The following is a 24,666-nucleotide window of genomic DNA, read 5'->3' on the forward strand; positions in this document are numbered from 1 at the left end:
GGGAGTAGAAAGCCTCATCTTTCTCCTGCGGAGCGGCTGGTAGTTTCGAACCGCTGACCTTAAGATTCGCAGCCCGATTCGTAACCACTACGCTACCAGAGTAGGCATGATTAAATATTTGTGGGAATAAATCAAGTGTGTAATAGATTCCCAAACAAATACACAAAGGTTGAAGAAGTGTTTGCTTTGTCAAAGACATCTTAAGATACCTCCTACTGCTTCCATGAGTGATGTGGCTAAACTCTAATAGGCAAGCCAAAAGATAAGCCCAAGCTTATAATGTGTTTGCATTAATAACATATGGCTGTCACCTTTCCATTAACCAGCATTATGAAGTCAGCTTGAGGACTAAGGTGCACCTGACCCAGGCCATGGTATTTCCAATAACCTCATATGCATGCGAAAGCTGGACAGTGATTAAGGAAGACCACAGAAGAATTGATGCATTTGCGTTATGGTGTTGGAGGAGATTATTGAAAGTGTCATGGGCTGCCAAAAAAACCTAGATCCGTTTTGGAAGAAATGCAACTAAAGTGCTCCTTGGAGGCAAAGATGGCCAAACTTTGTCTCTCATACTTCAGACATATTGTCAGGAGGGACCAGTCACTGGAGAAGGATATCATGTTTGGTAAGATGGAGGGTCAGAGAAGAAAGAGGAAAACCCTCAACGAGATGGATTGGCCAAGTGGCAACATCAATGGACTCAAGTGTGGCAACAGTAGTAAGGTTGGCCCAGGATTGGGCAGTGTTTCGTTCTGCTGTGCATGAGGTCACTATGAGTCAGTACTGACTAGATGGCACCTAACAACAGTAAGGCACAGAACAGTACAAATCAGACATTTATGTTGTTCAAAATCCTGTTGCTGAATCTACACCCAGAGGTGAACCTCTTGGGTTTCATCACACAGCTAGGGCCATGTGTCATTAGTCTTTTTCTTCAAAGATGGTTCTTGAGTTTCAGAAAGCCCAACTCTCCAAGAAGCATTGATAGAGTATCTACACAGCAAAACACCTTCATTAAGCTTGAAGCCATCTCTATCATAAGCTCATAAAACCTCATTCTCTCCATGGGATTCAATCATTCTAAAGTTTAACTAGCTATTACAGAACATCCAGCATTCAAATCCTGGCTACATTTTGAAGTCCATGCTCTTTCCATTGTGCGGTGGGGCTAAACCTGTTTTACTTTATTCAAAAGAGGGTAATGTAGTCCATAAATACTTGTTGTTGTTAAGTGCCGTTGAGTTGGTTCTGACTCATAGCGACCATATATAGGGTTTCCAAGGAATAGCTTGTGGGTTTGAACTGTTGACCTTGTCGTCTGCAGTATAGTGCTGATGTTACCGCACTGCAAAAATTAACTCTTAATAATACATACACTGATGTATCTCAAACTAGAACAGAACCTGTCAATAAATAGGAACTTATTGAATCAACTGTATATATCCAATCCATGTTGATTAATTAGTAATTAATTGAGATAATCCATAGGGTACTCGGTAAGATCAGTTTGGAATGCAAGGTTGGCAGTTCAAGCTCACCAACCACTACTTAGAAACCCTATATATAGGGTTGCTATGAGTTGGAACCAACTGGAAAGTACTTAACTACAACATGGGGTCTTCTGATCGATTTCATCTTTTAATCTGACATCTGGCTCAGGTCTGGAGTCATACGGAGACCAGCTATACATGTCCCTTAGCCCATGTATGCTTTCACCCCATAGAAACCATTTCAATGTTTCCTCATGTTTAATGCTGCCAAGGTTGACAGTTATGTAAATGGAAGATAAAATTTGGTTGATGAAGATAGTTTTAGATTTTTACATACAAAATTGAGGAAAGGCTGTCTGTCTTAGGAGGACTGTTTTGAATAGAAGCGAATAAACTGCCATGTGTCACTCACTACACTTTGCCAGAACTCAGCACAGGGTATTTGAAAGGAAGGGAAGGAATGGAGACAACAGGAAACAAAAACCTTTGCCATAATTAACTAATCGCTTGGTGTTGGAGTCTCTGATCTTTGTGGGTGAGTGGTGACACCTCTTGCACCCTTGCCATAGAAGCTAGTTGAATCACTAAAACCCATTTCTCCCTGAGAGACCCATGTCCTGCATGTTGTTCTAGTATAGAGGGCATTTTTTTTCCTGCAGAGGAAAAGTGTATTAATGATCCAGTTAAGCCGTCACCACTAACAGAAAACCTAAATTCAGCCTCATTCACAGACTAGACTCTGTTCTCAAAACCTATTTGCTTTGAACTTTGAGCAGAACACTTTTTAAGTTATAAAAGTTGTGGTTTTCAGAGCAAGAAATACTTTGGAAATGGTGTTCAGGGTCCCAACAAGATGCCCTATCTAAAAGCTTCTTAGTATTGGAGGTAGTGGTTGATGTCTTCATGAAATCTGTCCATCTGGTCATGAACACATATGGTGTGTTCAGAGAGTGAGAGTGGAGGGCTGAAGAGAAAGTCATCTTAACATGCTTATTTTTGAGATTAGGAAACTGGGGACCAAAAAGGTTATTAAAATGGGGAAAGTCAGAGTCTGTAAAAGCAGAGACTAGAATCTCGGCACCCTAAATCTGAATTTAGCACCCTGTCCCTCCTACCTTCCTGACATTCAGGGATAAAACTTTTGTTTGTTGGTTTTTAAATGGATGTCAATTCATTTAACAGATACATAAATTGGACTTCATTTGACTTACAGAGTAAACTCCTTTCACAACAGATCAAGAGAAATGTTCTGTTAGAGTCAATAATACAGGCTTCTAAAAGTGGGTTTACTTTCAAATAAGTTATGGCTAGCATTTTTTTTTTCCCAATAAAAAAAAAAATCATTTAACTTTTATTAGCTAAAGTCAGAACTACTCACTAATAGTTTCCATCAATTGGGTGCGCTAGAAATTGGATAGGCTTTTATCATCAGTCATGTTAGACTGTTAGCCTTTCCTTTGGAAAATGTGTGGCTTTAGTCATAAATGGCATTAGTGGGAGTGGTGGCGAAAGAACAAAATCACGTATTTGCCAGGAGTTAAAGGATTTTCCTGTACATACTTATGCCAACCTTCGTTCCTATCCACCAGATACCATACACCATGTTTTCAAAACATTTCAGGCACCTCTGGAGAAAGGAGGGCTAAAAGGGGTAGGGAAAGAGAGAGTGGGTATAAAAAGTTAATTTTATTACCTTTGGTAGCTAGGTTAAAACACAGGGTGACAAGTCAAAACTGAGAGCTCAGCCCTCCCCACCCCCACAGTTCTCCACAAGAGAGTCTCTCCCAGCTGGGTCCAGCGGAAGCCAGACCTACAACCTCCATGGTTTGGCTGAGGATCCCTGCTAGTGGACAGGGGCTATACTGTAGAGCTCAGTTTGAGTTCCATGTCCAAACTTGGAAGAGTCATCAGTATTCTGCAGTTGTATACCCCAAGGCCTCAACAGAGGCACCTAGCCAAAAAGCTTCACTTCGTCTGAATAAATTAACAGTTATAGGGTCCAGCTGTATTTTCAGGCTGACTTGTTAAATATTGGCTGTAAAAATTCTTCAGGGCACTGATACTGGAGTACAAAGCTCTGAGATGGTCTAGTCTAGTCGTGGGTACTGCATCAAGCTCCTTATCCATCCAGGAAGGAAAGGCACCAATCAGCTCTGTAAGGGGTGGCAAAGGGTGTGTATGTGTGTGTGTGCGTGCGCGCGGAGGAGTTGTTGGTCAGAGAGGAGCCAGAGAGCTACAGAGTAAGAAGGAAACCCCTAAGAGATCTGAAATCATGAAAGTCTCTTGATGGTGTAAATGCAAGTATGGATTTCAGCAACTGGGTACAAATCACTCTTTGTATCACCCTACACCAGACACAACTGGACCAGTTTCCTAGGACAGAATATCCTCTGCAGGAACAGAGCAGAGATGGGGAGAAAATGGGTGCTGATGACTGGCTCTGCAGGAGGCAGAGAAAACCACTATCCTGGGTCAAATATTACCAACGAGGGTGGAGCGCTGCTCTTCATCTGTACACCCCTTCCCAAGCTAAGTTGATTTGGAACTTGTACAGGTGCCAAGCAGCAGAAAAAAAACAAAGAGAATCTCCAGCAGGACAGCAAAGACTTTTATGAGGATTTCTGAAAACTGCACGATGGAGGCAGCAAAGAACTGGAGGCTGTGGTGAAGAGGAGCAGGGCCAGCTTTCAGTCAAGTGGCCTTCTGCATTGCCCTTCCATTGAGGGACTCAAGGGTGCACGTAAGTTAATGACACATTCATGGATGAGAGCATTCAGTATCTGATAATATTTCATTTCTTCTCACATGCCTGTGCTTTTTCAACTTTAGTTTTTAGTACTTATCTCCTGACACTACTAAGGTAGCTAGCCAAAGTATCAACAAGGAGCTGATAAAGTTTAAATATTCAGAGTCTTAACAGAGGTCTAGAACTAAGAATTTTCATCCTAAATCTTACATTTGCTTCAGACTTAATCTACAGGCCTCCCACTAGGGATACAGATTGGCAGGAGATATGTTTTCAATGTGAAAATGGCAAAAGACTTTGGCAGCCATGCATGCGTATCATCTCATCCTTCCATCTCAACCCCTTCTCCTCACTGAAGTGGGTCTGACCTCTAGAGTCCTTTATAACTGCTTTCAAGGAAGTTATTGCCAGTTGGTTCAGGTAGGTGCAAATGTTTAAAATGGTTTCTGTTCACAGGTAACTCAAAGGGGAAATTCAGTTACAAATCAAGAGGTTCAAGTACGGTGGGGTTGTACAGGGCAAAAGTGGGAAGAAGGATCCCTAGGGTCCGTGGAACCTCCTGTGGCTATGAAGCACCTTTTTCCTATGCATCTTTATTTTATACATGAAAGTAACAGCACTACATTTCACCCAATCTCTAGGCACCTACCTAGACTTGCAAGGGGCCCCACTGGGACAGAAACACTTGTCTTGAAGAGATCCAGAGGATTGGTCTGTAGAACTGCAGGTTGCCCTGTTGGTGATGTCTGTCCTGGAGATTCTGAGACAGGAGGAGCAAAGGGGTCTGATGCAAGCAAGTCATTTGCTGAGGACTGACATGGCAGGGAGGGAAAGAGAAGAGTTATTCAGCAACTGTGAAATATGGCTCTTGTCTTTTACTCTAGCTCAAAACTGAAAATCATAGATGTTTTCCTATTACTAATAAACATGTACAGTCATACATGCACATACACAGAGATCTGCAATGGACAAAGATCTTTGTAACTGATTGTTGTTGTTGTTGTTAAGTGCCGTTGAGTCGATTCCGACCCATAGCGACCCTGTACAGGGTTTCCGAGGCTGTAAATCTTTACGGGAGCAGAAAGCCTCATCTTTCTCCCACAGAACAGCTGGTAGTTTCAAACTACTGACCTTGCGGTTCACAGCCCGATTTGTAATCACTACTTGATACAACCCAAGATTATCAAAGTGAAATCTGTTTTGCTTGTTCACACATTTGCCTAGTCTCTATATCCCCACTTGAAGCAGGGAAAGGAAAGGCAACTATAAATAAGTAGCCTAAATATTTTTGATCATTCTTTCAGACTTAAATCAGACTACACAGAGATGACCTTAGTCTTAATCATTACGTCACCCTGCGTGCTTAAAAGGGAGATTTAAATAAAGATACTTAGAGACATCTCAGTTTTTATTACTTTTTATGAAACCACACTAGAGAGGTAACAGCAAATAAGTTCCTTTTAAGACAGTGGATTATTCAGTCAGCACTTAAAAAGAGGAGGTAAATTCAACAATTGTGCATGACTCCCTGGGACAACAAGAGAGGTAAGTGTGGGGTTAATTAGTGTGGGGGAAGGAACAATGAGAATCACAGGAACACTTGCCCTCCCCACCCAGAACACGGTGATCAAACTTACCAGAAGTACAGAAGCATAGCAGCATTAAAAATGGAAAAACTCGTGTTTAGTTAAGAAGAAGTGACAAGTCATGCAAACGGAAAGCAAGGAGTGACAAACACTGCTGAGCGAGAGGCTTAAGGAGGATGGTGATTAGAGAAGGGTATTCCTGGAGAACTGAAGTGTCTCGTCCCACCTTCTAGTTTACAGCCACACAGGAAACTACAAGAGCAGCAAGTATGAGCGCATCTATCACACCACCCTTTGGTACCGAACATGCATTCTGCCAATGGAGATGCGGAGAAGATAATTCACCTTAGCAGTCCTTCTGCCTCTTCCTGGTTTGGTACTTTGTGGAGGTGGGATAATGGCTATGGAGTCATGTGGTGAGGACTGGGCAGGGCTTTCCAAGTCCTGCTTTACGCCATTCGGTACCGCCAGTCCTTTGGGAGGGTTTCCCACAAAAGGGTTCGGGGAAGATTTGATATGGAAGCTGTTCTGTTCTCTTTCAGATACCCCATTTTGAGTTCTCACTGCTGGCTGGGTCTGTGTGTTTGGTAGGGGCCACTGGCCTGCCTGTGCCTCTTGTTTGCCAGTCCGGTTAGAAATTTGGTCAAATTGCTGACCAAAGTAATCGACATCACCATTCAGGGGCCCATTACTCAGTGGAGTAGACAAGCCACTCAAATTCTCTTTCTTCTGATCTGGAGATTTGAGAGAATCAAACGAAGAGGGTGCCGATTGGTCTGGTTGAGTGAAAGGATCATCACGGAAAGGATCAGGATTAGGGGTGGGAAAGAAGTTGAGATTGGCAGAAAAAGCATTTTCAGGCAAGAAGGATGCCTGAGGCTTTGGTCGAGGAAGAGAGCAGGAGGTGATGCCATTTGTTAGGAATGGATTTTCTCTTAAAGAATTCTGATTGGTGTCGATTTCAGAGTTTAGATCCACTAACAGGATATCTTTGCTTTCCTATCACATTTGGAAAGAAAAAAAAAAAAGAGAGAAAGTGTTAGTCCATGTTGTGACTTCAAATGAGAAAGTTACACACCATCACCAGGATTATCGAGATTCCTGTTAGAGTTTGGCCTTAAGTTGGCCATCATCTTCTCCCACCATCTCCCAATGTGCATTTACCAGTTGCATAACAAGTCTTACTTGCCCACCCTCTCCCAAAGTTTTTCTATTTAAATCTCAACTTTCTGGGTTTTTAAATAAAATCTTACTGTTGCGCTTACTTAAATAGCTCTCTGTTCATTGTGGTTTCCACAGGCAGACTGGGTGAGTTCATGGTCACCACTCTTCAGTTAATGGCTTATAAAGTCTCAGAGTGGCTATCTATCAATTGTTTTTAAGTGATTTTCAAAGTACATTGAGCTTTTAAAAGTAAAAAGTAACCTCAGAGGCCTAGCTTCACTTTCTATCTGATGTACTGGTTTACTGTGTTTTATTCCCAGAGTCATCTGGCTTCCTTTCTCCAAATAAATGAAATGATTGGCTAATACATTCAGATTTTATTATTCTAGTTGTTAAGAAGTTTAAGGTCAAATACATTTTCCTATAACTGGTTTAGTTGCCATAATAAATCACATTTACCTTCCTTGTGTATTTTCTTATAACATAGATTAGAGACACCTGGTTTATGACAATCACAACAGTCATTTGGTGATTAAAGTCAATTAATCCCTAATCTTTGTGTATACAGCGAAGAGGTGGGTTTTAAGACTTAATGAGAAAGACATACCAAACATGTAACTCTAACAGAAGTATGCATCATTTAGTCCATTGGAACAATGTTTGTCCTCATATAAATTTATGGTCCTGTAAGGCTTTGTGCCAGACTGCAAAGCCATTTGAACTGCAAGGTTGGCAGTTCAAGCTCACCAGTCACTCCTCGGAAACCCTATACAGGGTTACTATGGGTTGGGACAGACTTGACGACACTTAACAACAACAACAACAACAAAGTTTTGTTTGTTTCTTTTTAAAGGAAACAGCTTTCTCCTTTTACTTCCCCCAGCGGTTCGAAACTACCAGCTGCTCCGCGGGAGAAAGATGAGGCTTTCTACTCCCATAAAGATTTACACCCTCGGAAACCCTGTACAGGGTCGCTATGGGTCGAAACCGACTCGACGGCACTTAACAACAACAACAATGATTTCGAGGCGTTCTGGTGTGGCGTTATAGGATTAGCACTAGACCGAAAGATCAGTTTGAACTGCAAGGTTCAAACCCACCAGCCACTCCTCAGAAACCCTACACAGGTCCGCTATGATTTAGAATCGACTCTCGATGGCATTTAACAACAACAATCACTATATTAGCACAAGATCATGAGTGGGATACACGGGGAGGACATAGCTCTGAGAATGGGCTCTTGGACTCTGTCTCAGCAGCATCAGTGGCTGTGGAGTCAGGACGCTGTCCGCTGCCTGCCTCGGGGCTCCTCTTGCTCAGCTCCCACCACTGCTGCCAATGACAGTTGGTTCCACTTGCCTTCATCAGCAGCTCCAGTAGCCGCAGTAGCAGTGGTAATTAGGACAACTGGAAGCAGCTCCTATGATTCTTTAATATGGTATGTACACAATGTTCAAATCACATGGCATCTTGTTTCACAGAACATATTATGGATTTTAAGTGATGCATACTTGTAAGTTTCTTTCCTCTCTATTATGTTTTAGCTCGCCTAGTGTGTTTATCTTTTGGCGTCTCAATTGTTATGTAAAATAAGCCTCCTGGAATGACATGTGACATGTCTTTATTCAAATCAATGGCATAACTCATTAGGCTTCATTTGGGGATGGAGCTATGATACTGACAGTCCTTCCTACTGACTGACTTTGAGCCATTAAATATTTAACTATGATAGCTATGTTGTTGCCAACTCATAGCAACTATGAGTTGGTTCCAACTCATAGCAACCCTGTATAGGGATTCCAAGTAGCAGCTGGTGGGTTTGAACTGCTAACCTTGTGATTCACAATCCAGTGCTGATCCTACAGTGCCACACCAGCAGTCTATGATAGCGATAGAGGTATTTTGTTGTTGTTGTCAAGCGCCATTGAGTTAGTTCCAAGTCATAGTAAGCCTGTATAGGGTTTCCAAGAAGCAACTGGTAAGCTGGAACCGGTGACCCTGTGGTTCAAGACGACTTTGCAGTCCAGCACATTAGCCCACAGCGCCACATCAGGTATACAAATAATAAAAAAAATCCCTTGCTGAAATGGAAGTTAGAAATCTAACATTAACAAATTATGAAATTTGGGGGACATTTGGGACCAAAATCACTTCAAAGGAGTGTGAAATTCTCAAACTAGGGAGGCACCCTTGTTTTTAAAGAACAAACGCGTTTAGGTCCTACTTTGTGGCCACAGAAGAGACAGCAAAATCCGATCTAAATGGTATTTTATCTTCTGATTTCCTTTATTATGGAATATTAAAAATACAGTTTTAAAAAGCCTGGTTTTCTCTTTATAACTAGAAAACTTTATCAAAAGAAAGAGTTTGTAATTAATTATTTTTTTAAATCAAAGAAATCAACAGGAGGATTTCTTAATGTAGGGATCTTTGTACAATCAAAGGGTAGGACAAAATTTATTACAAAGCTTGTGATTTCAACGTTCATTCATTTATTATGAGCCACCTCTGGGTTAAAACAGTTGGGTGTTCACTGCTGGTAGAATTCTGCTTTTCAGAAGAAGTTCTGAAGACACCGAACAGGAACCACAATGTTAGACTTCTGAATAGTCACCCTATAAGTCAAATGTATAAGGTTCTCCTCAGGTTGGTTTGTGGTTAATCCAAGACTGACAGTCTACTTCATAGACTACAACCAAAGGACTTGAGACTCCTCATCTGATCTGCCCCTGGGTCAGAGATTTATTCATTCCTTCCTAAGCTGGTAACACTGTATTCACTCAGCCATCTTTGAACCCTTAGGAGATCACCTTTGAGTACTGACTACAAAAGTGAGTTGCAGTCTCAGCTACTAAGAAGGTCAGGTGAGGGTAGGGTAGCAGTGGGTAGGAGGAGGACATGCAAGCAACCAAAGAGGTTTCTGCACAAAGGCAAGGTTTTAAATGTTGGGTTCCATAGCATAGATGTTTTGCAGGTAGCTAACATCATCTAATAATTCTACCCAGACAGACTGCTGAGTCCAGGACTCCCCTACTTCAAGGCTTTAGGTGTCTTCCTGCTATTCCCTAAATTAAGATAACACTTAAATTAAGATAACATTGTTCAAATGATCCACAATAGAAACTGAATAGTTTCTAGCTTAATTACTATCTATTTTCCTATACACCTCAAAGATCCAACTCAGATACAGATTCTTTACAAAGCTTTTGTCAATTGATCTTTGTAATTCAACTTCACCTTCACCAGGACCACCCTGTAGCATTTTATGTATGCATGATGTTTATACTTTATTTTCTTCTCTGATCTCATCCCTTATGCCAGATATAATCTCCTTGATGGTTGTTGTTAGGTGCCATCAAGTCAGTACCTACTCATAGTGACCTTATGCACAAAAGAATGAAACACTGCCTAATCCCTTCAATATTCTGGCACTATCTGACAGTGTTCCACGGCTATTATAAGGTTTTCAGTGAGTAAATATTAGAAATAGTTCATCTTTCCTTCTTCCTAGTCTGTCTTCGTTTGGAAGCTCTGCTGAAACCTGTTTACCATGGACGACCCTGTTGGTATTTAAAATACCAGTGGTATCGCTTTCCGAATCACAGCAAAACACAAGCTACCACAGTATCACAGACTGAGAGACAAGCAGTGGTCCTTGATGGACCATGCCTTAAATTCTTCTCATGACTATGCTGTTAAATGGTCAAGTTCTCAAAGTTAGAGAGCATGGCTTTTCATGTGTGTGTGCTTGGGATTTTTTTGAGGTACAGTATAGGCTCAATTGAAGTCCTGGTGTGGCGCTGTGGGCTAATGCGTCAGACTGCAAAGTCATTTGAACTTCAAGGTCGGTGGTTCAAGCTCACCAGCTGCTCCTTGGAAACCCTATACAGGGTCGCTATGGGTCAGAGTCATTTTGACAGAGCTTCATAACAACAACAACATAGGCTCAAGTAATTTTCCAATCAAAATTATGTTCTAACGGATGACAAATAATTTATAACATCAACATTACTTGAAGTGGTATAAAATATTCTGCATTATTTTTTGGGAAAGGTGGCAACTGAATGAAGGATAAGAGTGATAAAGCCTAGCTAATTTAGATTTCTTTCTATTGTCTGTCTTTCAGAGCAATTGTTGCTGCAAGATTTGAATGTTTTAAAACATGGTGATTTGTAAGAAAGAGATCACACTATTTTGTGGTATGAAGTCAATATGTAGGAACATGTAATTTATTTTAATGGGTTTTGTTTTAATTATTATGAGTTTAATTAAAACTCAATTTCCTCCCGTAAGTCACTAATTCTGAGAATGCATGAAATCTAATGAGTGAGACCCACAAGCTCCTAGAAGTCTGTGGAGCAGATTAAACAGTCAATGCTTCCCTGGAGTTCCATTGCATATTTTGAGTGCTTTGCTCTCGCTTTATCTCAATATACTTGTTTGAATGTCAATTATATTTGGAAATTAGGTCACTCAGATATTTACTTTGGTTGTGGGTTTAGTAATAGATACAGGGGCAAAGTTGCCTAGAAATCTAAAGAATCTATGAGCCAGGAATGGCTTTTCAGTGCCATAAAAATTTACCCTTCTAAAGGTAATGACCATTAAGAGGAATGAAAGGTAAGTGAATTAGCAACTACAGTTTAAAAGAACATTAAACTATCTTCTCTACTGCAGACTTTTTAGGGTCTTTAAAATGCTTTAATATTGCACATAGAGTTAGAAGCAAAGAATAGTGTAGCCAGCTCCTGAACCTTGCCATCACCTCACTTGACCTGGGTGTTTAATGCAGTGAGAGTTCACAGGCCTGGCATTCTCTGCAAAGCTCTCTGGGAAGTGAGGCACTCACTCAATTCTGCTCTGTTGCTTGAATTCCTGTGACCTTCCTGGTCATGTAAACTTGCTTGGCAGTACTCAGAAGGGACTCCTAGATAGACAGCCTTCTCAGGATTCTAGACTACTTTCTTTTTGCTTAGCTTTTGCCTTCTCATCTTCTGAATTCAAGGCAAGGAACTTATTGCTTTAGAAACATTCACTGAACCTTGAAACTTGGTAAATACAGTGTACATTAACAGCATAACACCCCACTGTAGTTAATAGGTTTGTGATGAGTTTTAATGTTGGTCTCTGTTTTAGATAGTAACTCCACAATGTCATGTTATACATCTCACTAACTGTTGTTCCTTGCAAAAAGCCAACACTCAAGAAATCTGAATAGAAAAGAGAAATGTGAGAAGTTATGTAAAATACTATGGATAGTTTCATTCTTGGCCTGTTTGGGAAGGTCTGAAGTCCTGAGTTTACTCTTGGGATATGGACCTCTTGCTTGGGTAAATGACTTTTTTTCTGAGCCCTATTTCCTTAATCTATAAAGGAAAATATTGTTCTATTCTCACAGGGTTGTTGTGAATCAATCAATATCAAGAAAGCTTCATATACATGATATATAACAATGAGCAATTTTTCTAGCAAAGGAGACTTTGGCTAAACGTAACTGAATTTCTTGCTTATGCTAAGTTTTAGTTCAAAACAGGCTTATGTGGTTAAATTACACAGAAAGAGTGGTAGAAAATAAAGAGGCTAGTAGAAGTAGGCTTTATGATTAGTTATTTAATGTAGGATGGGATTTCAAAAATACTCCTGGAAAAATTTCATTACCTCTCAATTCCATTTTTCCACACAGATTTTGAAGTCCCTTTGTAAAACTTTCAAGTAGGTTTATGTCAAGTGTTTTTTCATTCAGCTCCTTCTTGTCTCCAGGAATACCAAGAAGCACTGCAATGCCTGACCTAATATTCAGATTTTACCTCTAAGAAATAGTAACATATCTTATTTAGTACTGATGAGTTTCTGTTGAGACGTTAGATTCAAATTTGTTCTAGCAGTGATTTACAATTTATGTCGAAAAATCAGTAGTCATTTATGTTTCCATGAGATGCTCCATATTTCTGGTCACTTGCTGATTTGGGTTATAGATGTCATTTCCATTATATTACAAATTTAAAAACAGACACTTACTGTTGGGCTATATAGGTCAGGAGGTGTAGACATGTCCCCAAACAAATCCATCTGGTCAACACCCTTAAAAAAGTATTTGGATTAGATTCAGATGTGTCTACCAAGAAAGATTAGTTTGTATATTGAAGCAAATATTTCCTAAACTAATGTTTAGGAAAACATAGTTGTCACAATTAGTTTTCATTTAAATAGTGTAGATTTGGTATTGTGCCATTTAGGTCAGGAAGTGTAGACATGTCCCCAAATAAATCCATCTGGTCAATCAACATCCTTAAAAAAGCATTTTGAGTAGATTCAGATGTTTCTACTCAAATGACTACTTTGTGTATTGACAAAAATGTCTAGGAAATAATGGTCATAACTAATTTAATTTAATTAACACAAACTTAGTGCTAGCAACATCTACAGTTCAGTAGAACCTGAGTTCAGGAAAGTATTGCATACATACCAATTTGAGTTTGGTAGTGTGGTCATCAAGATTCATTAGGGCCTCATTCCCATTCTGAAAGATGGTAAATATTGAAGAGCTTAGTTAGCGTGTTTTCCCTACACATTTTATTTTCCTACTGCATTGAATTGCTAAACAATTATGATTTTGGCAATGATTATTCAACTATACAGCTTCTGGGGCCAGAGATCATGAACATATGGTGACAAACTATGAGTGGAAAGTACTTGGAGGATGACATTAGAGCTTACGTAGGTCACACATGCACTTCACAAGAAGTAAAGATGTAGTTTTACCTCTACTGCTTTGTTGGCTTCTTCAGTCTAAAAAAGATTAGAAATGCAGCTATCTTAGTTATTGTAGCTAAAGGGAGTTAAATCAAAGAATATACTTATAGATTTACAGGTATAAGGCAAGAAAGTCTTGTGTATTATTTTTGCCCTATGTTTCCCTCCCTTTTTCATATAAATACTGGATTTGAATAGATTTATTGAATTTAAACTTGTCCTGTATATGATATCTTAAATAAATATGAAGCATGTTAGGAATAAAAATAAGAGCCAGAGACTGGAAATTGGAAATGCCATCCATTGCGTTATTAGGAAAAGAGACAACACGTTTCTATTTCTCTAGAGAAGCTATATGTTTGCATCACGTTTGAATACCATCTTGAATACAGGCAGCCCCCGGTTATGAACATTCAACTTAGGATGTCCAACTGGTGGTGGTGTTGTTGAGTGCCATTGCATCAGTTACAACTCATAGGGTCTCTGAAGAGTGGCTGGTGGGTTTGAACTGCTGACCTTGTGGTTAGCTGTCCAGAGCTTATCCTAAAGTGCCACACCAGGATTCCAGGGACAACTGGTACTTGCACTTTAATGTTACAGAAATTTGCCCTCACTTGTAAATGACTGGACCAACCCTTGTTGCTGTTGTTAAGGGCTGCCAAGTTGGTTCTCACTCATAGCGACCCTGTATAAGGTTTCCAAGGAACAGCTGGTGAGTTTGAACTGCTGACCCTTCGTTGGAACAAATTCTTTATCACAACCCCTTTACTTGCTGCATGTGTAGTTTTTAAATCACTGAAAAGGTACTGAACCTTTTCTTACCTAAAGAAAGGCTAAATAAGAATCATATATATCTGTTCCTACTTAGCCTACAAATTTGACATCAAGATACACTTAGGAATAGATCTCATTCATAACCTGGGAACTGTCTATAGAGTTTAAAATGTAAGACCCTATTTTCTGTAGTACTTACCTTTTTCTTTTCCTCTTCCTTTTTCTTTACATTATAGATAACTTGAAAAAGGTCTTTAAGATCAACCACTAATGGTTCAGCCTAAAGTAACAGAAAGCATTTCATTAGTATTTTAATCTTAATATTTTCTTCCTTCCCCGCCCCATCAGTTCCTCCTTCTCTTAAAGATCCTCAGCCCCCATCACCCTGTTCTTTGGGTTTATAGGAGAGCACCGCCATCAACGTTTAAAGAACAGCAAGGTTAATAAATGTTTGAACAAAAGAAGTGCTATCAAGACCTCTCTCAAGGCATTTGCAATTATTCTAAAAGTAGCATTGACTTTGACCTCATAAGAAAGTTCATTCTCATAACTGTTGTGTCACTTACTGTTTGAGTATTTTCTTTTGAGTGTTTGAAATTTAGGTCAATGAAGATAGTCGTTCTTTGGATCAGTTTAATCCTCCTGCATCTGATTATTTTCCTCGAGGTTTCTGGTATACTGACAGACACTACAGGGCTCAGTAGGTGACACATGGAGCACTTATAAGACCACCTGGTTTTCAAGACTGTCATCTTTACAGAAGAAGACTAGCGCGTCTTTCTCCTGTGGCATGGGTTGTGGGTTTGAATTGCTGATCTGTCGGCAGTTGAGTGCTTAACTGCTGTGCAGCCAGGGCTCCTTCCAATAGGGGACAAGTTCTTAGGTTTACTTCAAGATTTAGAGCTTACCTGTTGTCCTGTTTTGATGGCAAAAAACTGGTGCTGGCCTTCTCCTCCACACACATAACCAAATGCCCGGTTGTCTGTCACATCACGGGCAATGAAAGAAATCTTATTTACTGGATGTTCATGCTCTATTACCTGAAAAAGGAACATAAAGAAAATAAAGAACATAAAGAACACTTGGGAAAACTACAGTTTATCTATGGGCTAGTGCAACAAAGCATCAGAAACCAAGAGGTTACAACATTGGATGAAAGAATTTTAGCCTCTGGCTGAAGGCTAGAGCTATATTTACCTTGCTAGGAGTGGCTCCAAATGGAAGGAAGGAAAAAAGAAGCAGGAACAATGATCAAAGACATGATGTTGTGTAGCTAGAAGAGACTGAGGATAAGGAGACAAAGACCTTCTAAAGTAAAGGTGGATAGAGGTCGGTTTGAACTTCAAGCTCACTAGCTGCTCCTCAGAAACCTTAAACAGGGTTTTTATGAGTTGGCACCAACTCGATGATAACACTTAGCAGCAGCAGCTACCCCAACCCAGGCAGGTGTACTTGAGACAAGCTGAAGTGAGCAGCAAGACTCAGTTGGCAGTGTCCTCGGGGACCCTTTGGTGAGGGCTCAGGATGGCCCAAGGAATCATCCTAAATATTATTGGAACATTTACCCCCAGTATATATTGTCATCAAGGAACTCTGGTAGTGCAGTGGTTGTGAGTTGAGCTGCTGGTCTCACAATCAGCAGCTCGAAAATACCAGTGGTTCTGTGGCAGAAAGATGAGGCTTTCTGCTCCTGTAAAGATTTACAGCCTCGGAAACCCTATTCAGGGTCACTATGAGTCAGAACCGACTCTACGGCATTTAAGAACAGTAACATATGTTGTCATCAAGTATTTCTGAACCTCACACAGTCAATGCCATGTAGTGGGGAATTATGGGGACTTAGTAGTACCTATCCTTCTATTTCGCTCCCATTTCTTGCTCCTTTCATACAGGTAGCAGGACTCAGCTCCTCTGGGGCATTTCTAGGTGGGTTGAATGTATCTTGACTTTTGTTTGCAAATGCCTAAGGCCACTTAAAAGTTTATATTGGACATCTAGGAAGGCTTTAGGTAAGAGAGAATGTGTGTGGGGAAACCTGACTCCAGTATCTAGCAGGCTGGGGAAAATAAGAATTCAGAGATGGTGGGAGGATAGAACAATGGTATGTGGGTTCTCAGGCACAGGGACCTAGGATCAGCAGGGACACTGGCCGAATAGCAGGGTTCCAGGTCTCAGCATTTTAAAAGCATATTGTATATTGGACAATGGTTATCTCTGGGAAGGGCTGAGGGCTCTTAGCAGTGCCTTGGTACCATAGAATAGGAATGAAAAAGAAATTACAAGTAAGGTTTTAAGTGTGGGAGTGTGGTGGCTCCATACGATAAGCACTGGACTGTGAACCACAAGGTCCATTGTTCAAGTCCCACAGCTGCTCTGTGGGAGAAAGATGGGGCTTTCTGTTTCCAAGAAGATTTAACACCTTGGAAATGCCATCCAGGGTTACTATGAGTCAGAACCGACCCCATGGCATTTAACAATAACAAATCTCATTGTAGTATGATGAGTAGAAACTAAAGTCCTAGAAAACTTGTGATAGCATTTTGATGAGATTCAAAAAACAAAGCAAGACTACTCACGTGTATTAGAATAATAGAAACCACAAAAGTGGAGCAAATTACCTGAGTGGGGTGAGAAGGGAGGGAGTGGAGAAATTTAAAAGACAAAACCAAAAAACTGGATGTGTTTCCCCTGATGTTCTAGCTTGGCACTAGATAGTAAGTTCACATATGATCAACATGTTAAGTAAGATCCATGCATAAATTCACAGTATTGTCAGGAACCAGGCCTAACTATTCAGCAAGTTCTGGTTTTGTGTATATGAGGTCTCCAGATTATTTAACTGATACCTATATGATAACTGTGTTTATAGACTGAGATTCCTATTTATTATAGGAGATGAATTTCAAAAGAAAGCATCTTGATTCCTCACTTCCTTCTTGGTTTTCTGCCTGTTACGGCTGGAGAAGTAATAAATATTGTGTGTGTGTATGTTTTCCTATGGAACTTTGAAAAGGAAACAGGGGCAGGGGGCTTAATTCAAGTAGTAAGTAGTCAGGTTTGGGTGGTCAGACCAGTATCAATAAAAGTGAATTCTTACCCCAGTTTTCTCATCAATTATTTTTATCCCAGAAAGTGAAATGTTGACCCAGATCCTTTGTTTGTGCTGTCCCTGAGACCGACCAGCTGCCGCCATTCCCTGGTAAGGTTGGGAAAGCAAGAAAAATCTAGTTAAAAGTATTCTATAATCCTTCTAATATTAAACATGCAAAAGACAGTCATCTTTGCTCTAAGCTTGGTTTACCATCTATGAAAGGGATAGGCATCTTTTACACGAGAGAGCAGATGGAAGAAAACGTTGAGCCAGAACATCATGACTTAGCTATGTGAACTTGGAAAAGTCATTCTAATTCTCTTGGCTTCAGAATTGTCACTGGTAAAAATAAGGTGCCTAAATTAGAGTATCTTTAACGATGTTGTTTCTAGACCTTGCATTATTTAACTTTTTTTTTTCCCACACAGCAACATATTCATAGTACTGGAATTCAAAAATTCACAACACTGAGGGCTAATATCCAAGCACACGAGTATCCAAGGAGAGTTCCTGAATTTTACCTGAATACTCCCAGGGTCTAAAAGTTTTTTGTTTTGTTTTTTCCCTCTCTACATAAAGCAAGGAAAGTAAGGCAAACATTTGCAAAAAGCCTTTATAGTTATTTAATTAATGAGGAAAATGATAGGAGCAGACTTGGATAGTCCAAAGTTGAATCTGCCAAAAAGGAAAGGCATCCAGAATCAACTGTACTTGACTAAATTAGCCTTCTAGAACAGTGTCCAAATATGCTAGAAAATTCATAGCTTCTCATAAAATGAGGTTCAACTAGATCAATTATGTGATTAGAAAAGTTTTTCATGAAAATAATTAAGATAAAGGCAAACAAGAACTTCTAATTCCTTTATGTTGGACATTTGCTTATGATACAGACAACACCTTCTTCCTTTTACCTTTAATTTCATCATAGAGTCTTGGCTCATTTTATCCCCTCTTGCATCTGGCACATCATCAATACCAATTAGCTTCGCCTTGTATTTTACACCATCACCCTTGAACCTGGCCAAGAGATACTCATCTGTCTTTCCAGAGCCTGAAGATAAAAAGAAATACAGTATAAAGTTTCCAAGTATATTTAAATATCAATCCAAGGTATAATCAAATATGCTCCAGAATCTCCGAAAGTTGAATTTCTTGATTAAAGTATAACTGACTAAATCTGTAATTCATATGCTGTTTTAGGGAGTCCTGGTACGGTGCTGTGGGCTCATGCACTGGACTGCAAAGTTGGTTTGAAGCACAAGGTAGGTGATTCAAACTCACCAGTCACTCCTTGGAAACACTATATAGGGTGACTATAGGTTGGAACCAACTAAAGGCACTTAACAACAACAACATGCTGTCTTAGAAGTTATGATGGTGAGACTATATCTCTCATACTTTGGACATGTTATCACAGGGATCATGCTTGGTGAAGTGGAGGGTCAGTGAAAAAGAGGAAGACCCCTGTCCCCCAGCCAGATGAGATGGCACAGTGTCAGCAGCAATGGGATCGAGCGTAACAATGATTGTGAAGATGGCACAGGACTGGGCAGTGTTTCATTCGGTTGTGCATAGGGTCACTATGAGTTGGTACCAACTTGATGGCACCTACCAACAATACTTATTCTTGCTTCATTTTAGCACAGGTATGCTCTCTATTGCTATTTTTAGCCTGGATCATGCCATGGCTTATTCACTCTGTTGTTAACCAAAAGCTTGGCAGTTTAAAACCACCTAGAGGTGCCTTGAAAGAAAAATCTACTGAAAAATCAGCCACTGAAACATTTTTATTGACCTGCATTGAGTCGCTGTTGAGTCAGAATCAACTTGCCAGTTACTACTATTACAAACCCAATACAGGGTTGCTATGAGTCCGAACTGACTCAATGGCACACAACAACAACAATGAAATTGGAGTTCGAGAAAATAAATATTGAAAATACAAAGCGGACTGACCTACAGGAGACTGGCAGTTATAAGTGAAGTGGGATTTGAGGCTATTCTTTATCATAGTTTTTTAAAAATTTATTTAAGGTTTTGAAAAATATAAGGAGAATAATACTTTTAGGCAGGGAAAAAAAATTGCCACATAATTTACTAGCATTTTGAACTACTAGTTGGCAAAAGGGAATTGTAGAATGTCTTTCACATCTCTTAAAAAAGCCTGTGCAGTCTTATTCTTATAGCTAGTGTATTAATGAAAGGCAAGAAAGGCAGGAAATTTTGTTATCTATATATGAATAATTAAGCCCTCTGGCACTTTCTACTGGCACTTCAGATCAAAACAAGAAGGCCTAAAAAAATAAAGACCTTGATTTCTAAAGGTAGCTATTTGAATAAGACAAAGTGGTAAATAGATTACTTCAAGGTAATATGAGGAAGCTTCAAAAATTTTGTGGAAAAATGGAATGAAAAGATAATGGAAGTTTTCTATGAAATTTTAAAGTAATTAACAGTTGTATTTATCAAATGAATCTGATGTTCTTCAAGTTTCCCAGAAATCTCAGAATTCAGAGACATTGTATATGGGGTTGTAATGGCTCAGATTTTGTGTCAAAGTCAGGACTTGTAGAAGTTTGGCAGTTTGGATGTGCTTATTCCCATGGTGATGGAACCCAATACAGGCATAGTTAGCTCTACGGTGAGTGGCTATGAGCAGCCAATTGTTGAAGGGTGTGGCGTGCTCCCAATATAATGGACATGCAGGAAAGACTTGCTCTCTCTCTTATATTGGAGACCGTCTAAATATATATGTTTCACTGGTCTTCCTTCTCTAGAAAAGCCAGCCTATATCCTCTGCCAAAAGTACAACTTTCCTATTTAGGATGTTGTTCGTTAGCTTCTGTCTGGCCAGCCCCAATTCATGGTGACACAGTGCTGCTCAGCTGTATGTCATCCTCACGATTGGCTGCAGATGGGACAGTGTTCTGTTGTGAGCCATAGAGTTTTTAGTGACTGATTCTTGGAAGCAGATCTTCATACCTTTCTTAGTAGCCTGTCTTAGTCCGAAAAGTTTGTTAAAACCTGTTCAGCCTCCTACTAATCCACAAGCTACCATTGATGATGGTAGCCATGCATGAGGGTACACTGATGGGAATTAAACCTAGATCTACCACTGGGATCGTTTGAGACTAAACTGAGGCTGAAGGAAGGCAAGGGCCACCTCTGACTTAATCCTGAATCTCACGTTTCACCAGACATAACCACCTCTATCTCCTTCACTAAGGAGCCCTAGTAGTGTAGTGAGTTACAAGTAGGGCTGTTAACCACAAGGTCAGCAATTTGGATCTAGCAGTTGCTCCATGAGAGAAAGATAAAGCATTCTGTTCCTATAAAGTTTTACAGCCTCAGAAACCCTACACAGGGTGTCACTATAAATTGGAACTGACTCAACAGCACACCCCCACAATGGCACATCACCACCACCACCACCACTACCCTCACTGGGGTCAAGATGATTTCTCCATACCTTTCTTCTTTGATGATGCTTTGGGTACAGCCTGTTGGTCAAGCTGACCATTTGTTGTACTTGCTTCTACTTCGTTAGACATGGCAAGAAGGTAGGCAGCAAACTCCAGTTCCAGCAGACACTTAACCACACCAGGAAATTCCCAAAGAAGAAGTCTCAAATGAACATAACCTACAGACACCTGTAGGCAGAAGTGAGAGACATAATGAGATCATAACCCAGCAAAGCTATAGACTATCTGCCATACTAGACCTACACCTAGTGAGGCTAAGATGTAGTTTATTTGCATTCCTTTGTTCCTAGTCCTCTGTTAGCTGAACTCTGGAAACAGGGGAGTGGGTAGGATTGATTTCTTTGCAATTTCCCAAATGGAAAGATTAAATGATTTTTCCTTAAATATTTGGTATCAGACAACATTTCATGATTACTTAGCTAGTAATCTGTAGTCTGTATTAAAAGGAACTCTGGGGGAGTAGTTAACCTTACAGTCCAGAAACAGGACACTAGGACCATCAAGGGAGAAGAACACAAGCAGAATTCGAGACCTCATCCAGAGAAGTAGCTACACCAGAGATGGAGGCAGAAATGGGGACATGGAGAGAGGGAGCAGCTGAGGACACTAGATTCATGGAACTGATATATAGTGGCCAGGAGGCAGCCTTGTAGAACGTGCCCTTTGGTGGTGTAAAGTATTATATATGCCTGAGTGTTTGAAGAAAACAAAAACAACAACAACAACAACAAAAAAAACTAAAGTGAATTGCAAGAAATACTGTTATCTAATGGTACATGGAGGGGATTATAATCATTGTAATGAAACAAGGTGTATGTGTATGATTTGTTGAATGTAAAACTGATGATCTGTCATGTAAACGTTCACTCAATTCACAATAAAAAAAAAAAAAAGGAACCCTGGTAACAGAGTGGGTTATGCCTTGGGCTGCTGACCATATGTGATCAGCAGTTGGAGTCCACTAGCCCCACTGCAGAAGAAGATTTACAGCCTCAGAAAACCTATTCAGGGTTGCTATGAGCTGGAAGACACTCAGCACAGCACACCACCACCACCACCACCACCACCAGCAGTCTGTATTGAAAGTCTGACATAAAAATCTAGTATTAAAGCAGAGGTTGTCCTATAGAAAAGTTTCATAAGAAAATATAAATTGAACACTGAGCCTGAGAAGATTGCAATTGGCATCTGAAATTGGATATTACACATTGTATTTCTTTAAGAGCCACTGAACTATAAAGGCAGTGATAAGAATAGAGGTATGAATTGAATCTTACTTATATTGATAAATGCTTTTTCAAAATGTTGCCGTTGTTGTTAGGTGTTGTCGAGTCAGTTCTGAATCACTGTGACCCTATAGGATTTCTGAGGAGTGGCAGGTTAGTTTGAATCACTTATCTTGTGGTTCAAACCAACCTTGTGTTCCAATGTTTATCCTACTCTGCATATAATCTGCTGGGATATCCAAGCACTTTTAAAAAGCATTTGTTTTGACCTTAACACTGAACATGTACTAGGGAAACAATGAACTTATAAGGTGCCATTTGTGCAATTCATCATAAATATTTTAATGATATTATTTAGCATTGTTGTTGTTAAGTGCCATCGAGTCATTTCCGACTCATAGCGACCCTGTATAGGGTTTCCAAGGAGTGGCTGCTGAGTTTGAATTGTTAACCTTGTGGTTCAAACTGAACTTTCGGTCTAGTACTTATCCTACACACCACCACACCGTTACCCGCTAATAGTCAGCATGGAGTCCTGGTAGGGCAGTGTTGGATAAGCACTGGGCTGCAAAGTTGGTTTGAACCACAAGGCCAGTGGTTTAAACTCACCAGCCGTTCCTTGGAAATCCTATACGTGGTCACTATGAGTTGGAGATGTCTCAACAGCACTTTAACAATAACAATTGTCAGCATGCACTCTCTTAAAGCTCCTCAAAATATCATGGTAGGTAAAACAACAAATCAGAGCATCATTGTAAGCATCCAGATGTAAACTAATGTTTCAAAAGTTTCTCTCACTACCCAGGAATCAAATTCTCCAGAGAGAATTTGAACAAGAATGTTAACTTCTCATATGGAGTGAAGACCAAGGACAAAGAAAAGCCATTCACAAAGGAATTCTGTCTGGTAGCATAGTGGTTACGAATCGGGCTGCGAACCGCAAGGTCAGCAGTTTGAAACTACCAGCTGTTCCGCGGGAGAAAGACGAGGCTTTCTGCTCCCGTAAAGACTTACAGCCTCAGAAACCCTACACAGGGTCACTATGAGTCAGAACCGACTCCACGGCACATAACAACAACAACAATTGGAGCTCTGGTTTACCACATGGGAATAGACATTGTCTACTGGAGCTCTTCTGGTAGCGTAATGGTTATGAATCGGGCTGCTAACCTCAGGGTCAGCAGTTCGAAACTACTAGCTGTTCCGCAGGAGAAAGATGAGGCTTTCTGTTCCTGTAAAGACAGCCCTGGAAACTCTGAGTCGGAACAGACTCCTCAGTACTCAACAACAACAACAACAACAACACTGGAGCTCTGGTAGCGTAGTGGTTATGAATCGGGCTATGAACTTCAAGGTCAGCAGTTCGAAACTCCCAGCTGTTCCACAGGAGAAAGATGAGGCTTTCTGCTCCTTTAAAAATTTATAGCCTCAGAAACCCTGTGCAGGGTCGCTATTAGTCGGAACCGACTCCACAGCACATAACCACCACCATTGGTATTTAAGGAGTCCTGGTGTGGTACTGTGGGTTAATGGCCTGGACTGCAAAGTCAGTTTGAACCCCAAGATCGGTGGCTCAAGTTCACCAGCTGCTCCTTGGAGAAACCCTATACAGGGTTGCTATGGGTTGGAACTGACTCAACGGCACTTAACAACAACAATTGGTACTTAAATGATAAAAAGCCTCAAATTTTTCCTGAATTAACTTAGATTGCACTTAACTTGCTTTATCTATGTCATCAGGTTCTCCTGGAGGTTAGAATGAAATTCTATTCCCTGTGGGTATCTAAGGAGTCCTGCTGTGGCACTGTGGGTTAATGCATTGGATTGCAAAGCTGGTTTAAACCACAAGGTTGGTGATTCAACCTCACCAGCTGCTTCCCAGAAACCCTATACAGGGTCACTATGAATCAGACTGACTTGAGGGCACTTTACAACAACCACGTGAATATCTGAATATAAGCTTTGCGAATACTTGTATGACTAATGTTATATGAATAATTTTATTTGTAATTCTGCTCAAAGAAACCTGGTTGGGTAGGGATGGTAGGCAGACACTGGGGTAGTTTGTAAGTAAAAGTCTTAGAACAGCCGTTGTTCAGTGTCATGGAGTCAGTTCTGACAAATTGCAACACTATATAGGGTTTTAGAGGCTTTAAATCTTCGTGGGAACAGAAAGCCCAATTTTTCTCCCACTGAGTGGCTGGTGGGTTCAAACCATGGGCCTTGGGGTTCGCAGTCCAGTGTTTATCTTATGAAGTCACTGTGCTTCCCTTAGAACAGTTGTTGTTGTTGTTGTTGTTGTTGTTGTTGTTGTTGTCAGGTGCCATCGAGTCGGAACCTACTCATAGCGC

The 24,666-nt window shown here is 40.3% G+C and overlaps 1 protein-coding gene across 1 annotated transcript in view; it reads right to left on the reverse strand.

Annotated features, from left to right (window-relative positions):
• The window catches only part of DAB2 (Dab, mitogen-responsive phosphoprotein, homolog 2 (Drosophila)), a 76,355-nt gene that overhangs the window by 4,743 nt on the left and 46,946 nt on the right, over window positions 1-24,666 (reverse strand). The window contains exons 2-12 of the mRNA XM_006874685.1: window positions 21,077-21,257; window positions 20,590-20,593; window positions 18,519-18,658; window positions 17,614-17,712; window positions 15,425-15,556; window positions 14,716-14,796; window positions 13,752-13,778; window positions 13,456-13,509; window positions 13,008-13,070; window positions 6,171-6,824; window positions 4,889-5,051 (exon numbers count right to left, since the gene is read on the reverse strand). Coding sequence (XP_006874747.1) covers window positions 4,889-5,051; window positions 6,171-6,824; window positions 13,008-13,070; window positions 13,456-13,509; window positions 13,752-13,778; window positions 14,716-14,796; window positions 15,425-15,556; window positions 17,614-17,712; window positions 18,519-18,658; window positions 20,590-20,593; window positions 21,077-21,127 — 1,468 coding nt within the window. The 5' untranslated portion in view covers window positions 21,128-21,257. The remainder of the gene's footprint in view (window positions 1-4,888; window positions 5,052-6,170; window positions 6,825-13,007; window positions 13,071-13,455; window positions 13,510-13,751; window positions 13,779-14,715; window positions 14,797-15,424; window positions 15,557-17,613; window positions 17,713-18,518; window positions 18,659-20,589; window positions 20,594-21,076; window positions 21,258-24,666) is intronic.

The sequence above is a fragment of the Chrysochloris asiatica genome, unplaced genomic scaffold, assembly GCF_000296735.1.
Source record: "Chrysochloris asiatica unplaced genomic scaffold, ChrAsi1.0 scaffold00293, whole genome shotgun sequence".
NCBI classification, from domain to species: domain Eukaryota; kingdom Metazoa; phylum Chordata; class Mammalia; order Afrosoricida; family Chrysochloridae; genus Chrysochloris; species Chrysochloris asiatica.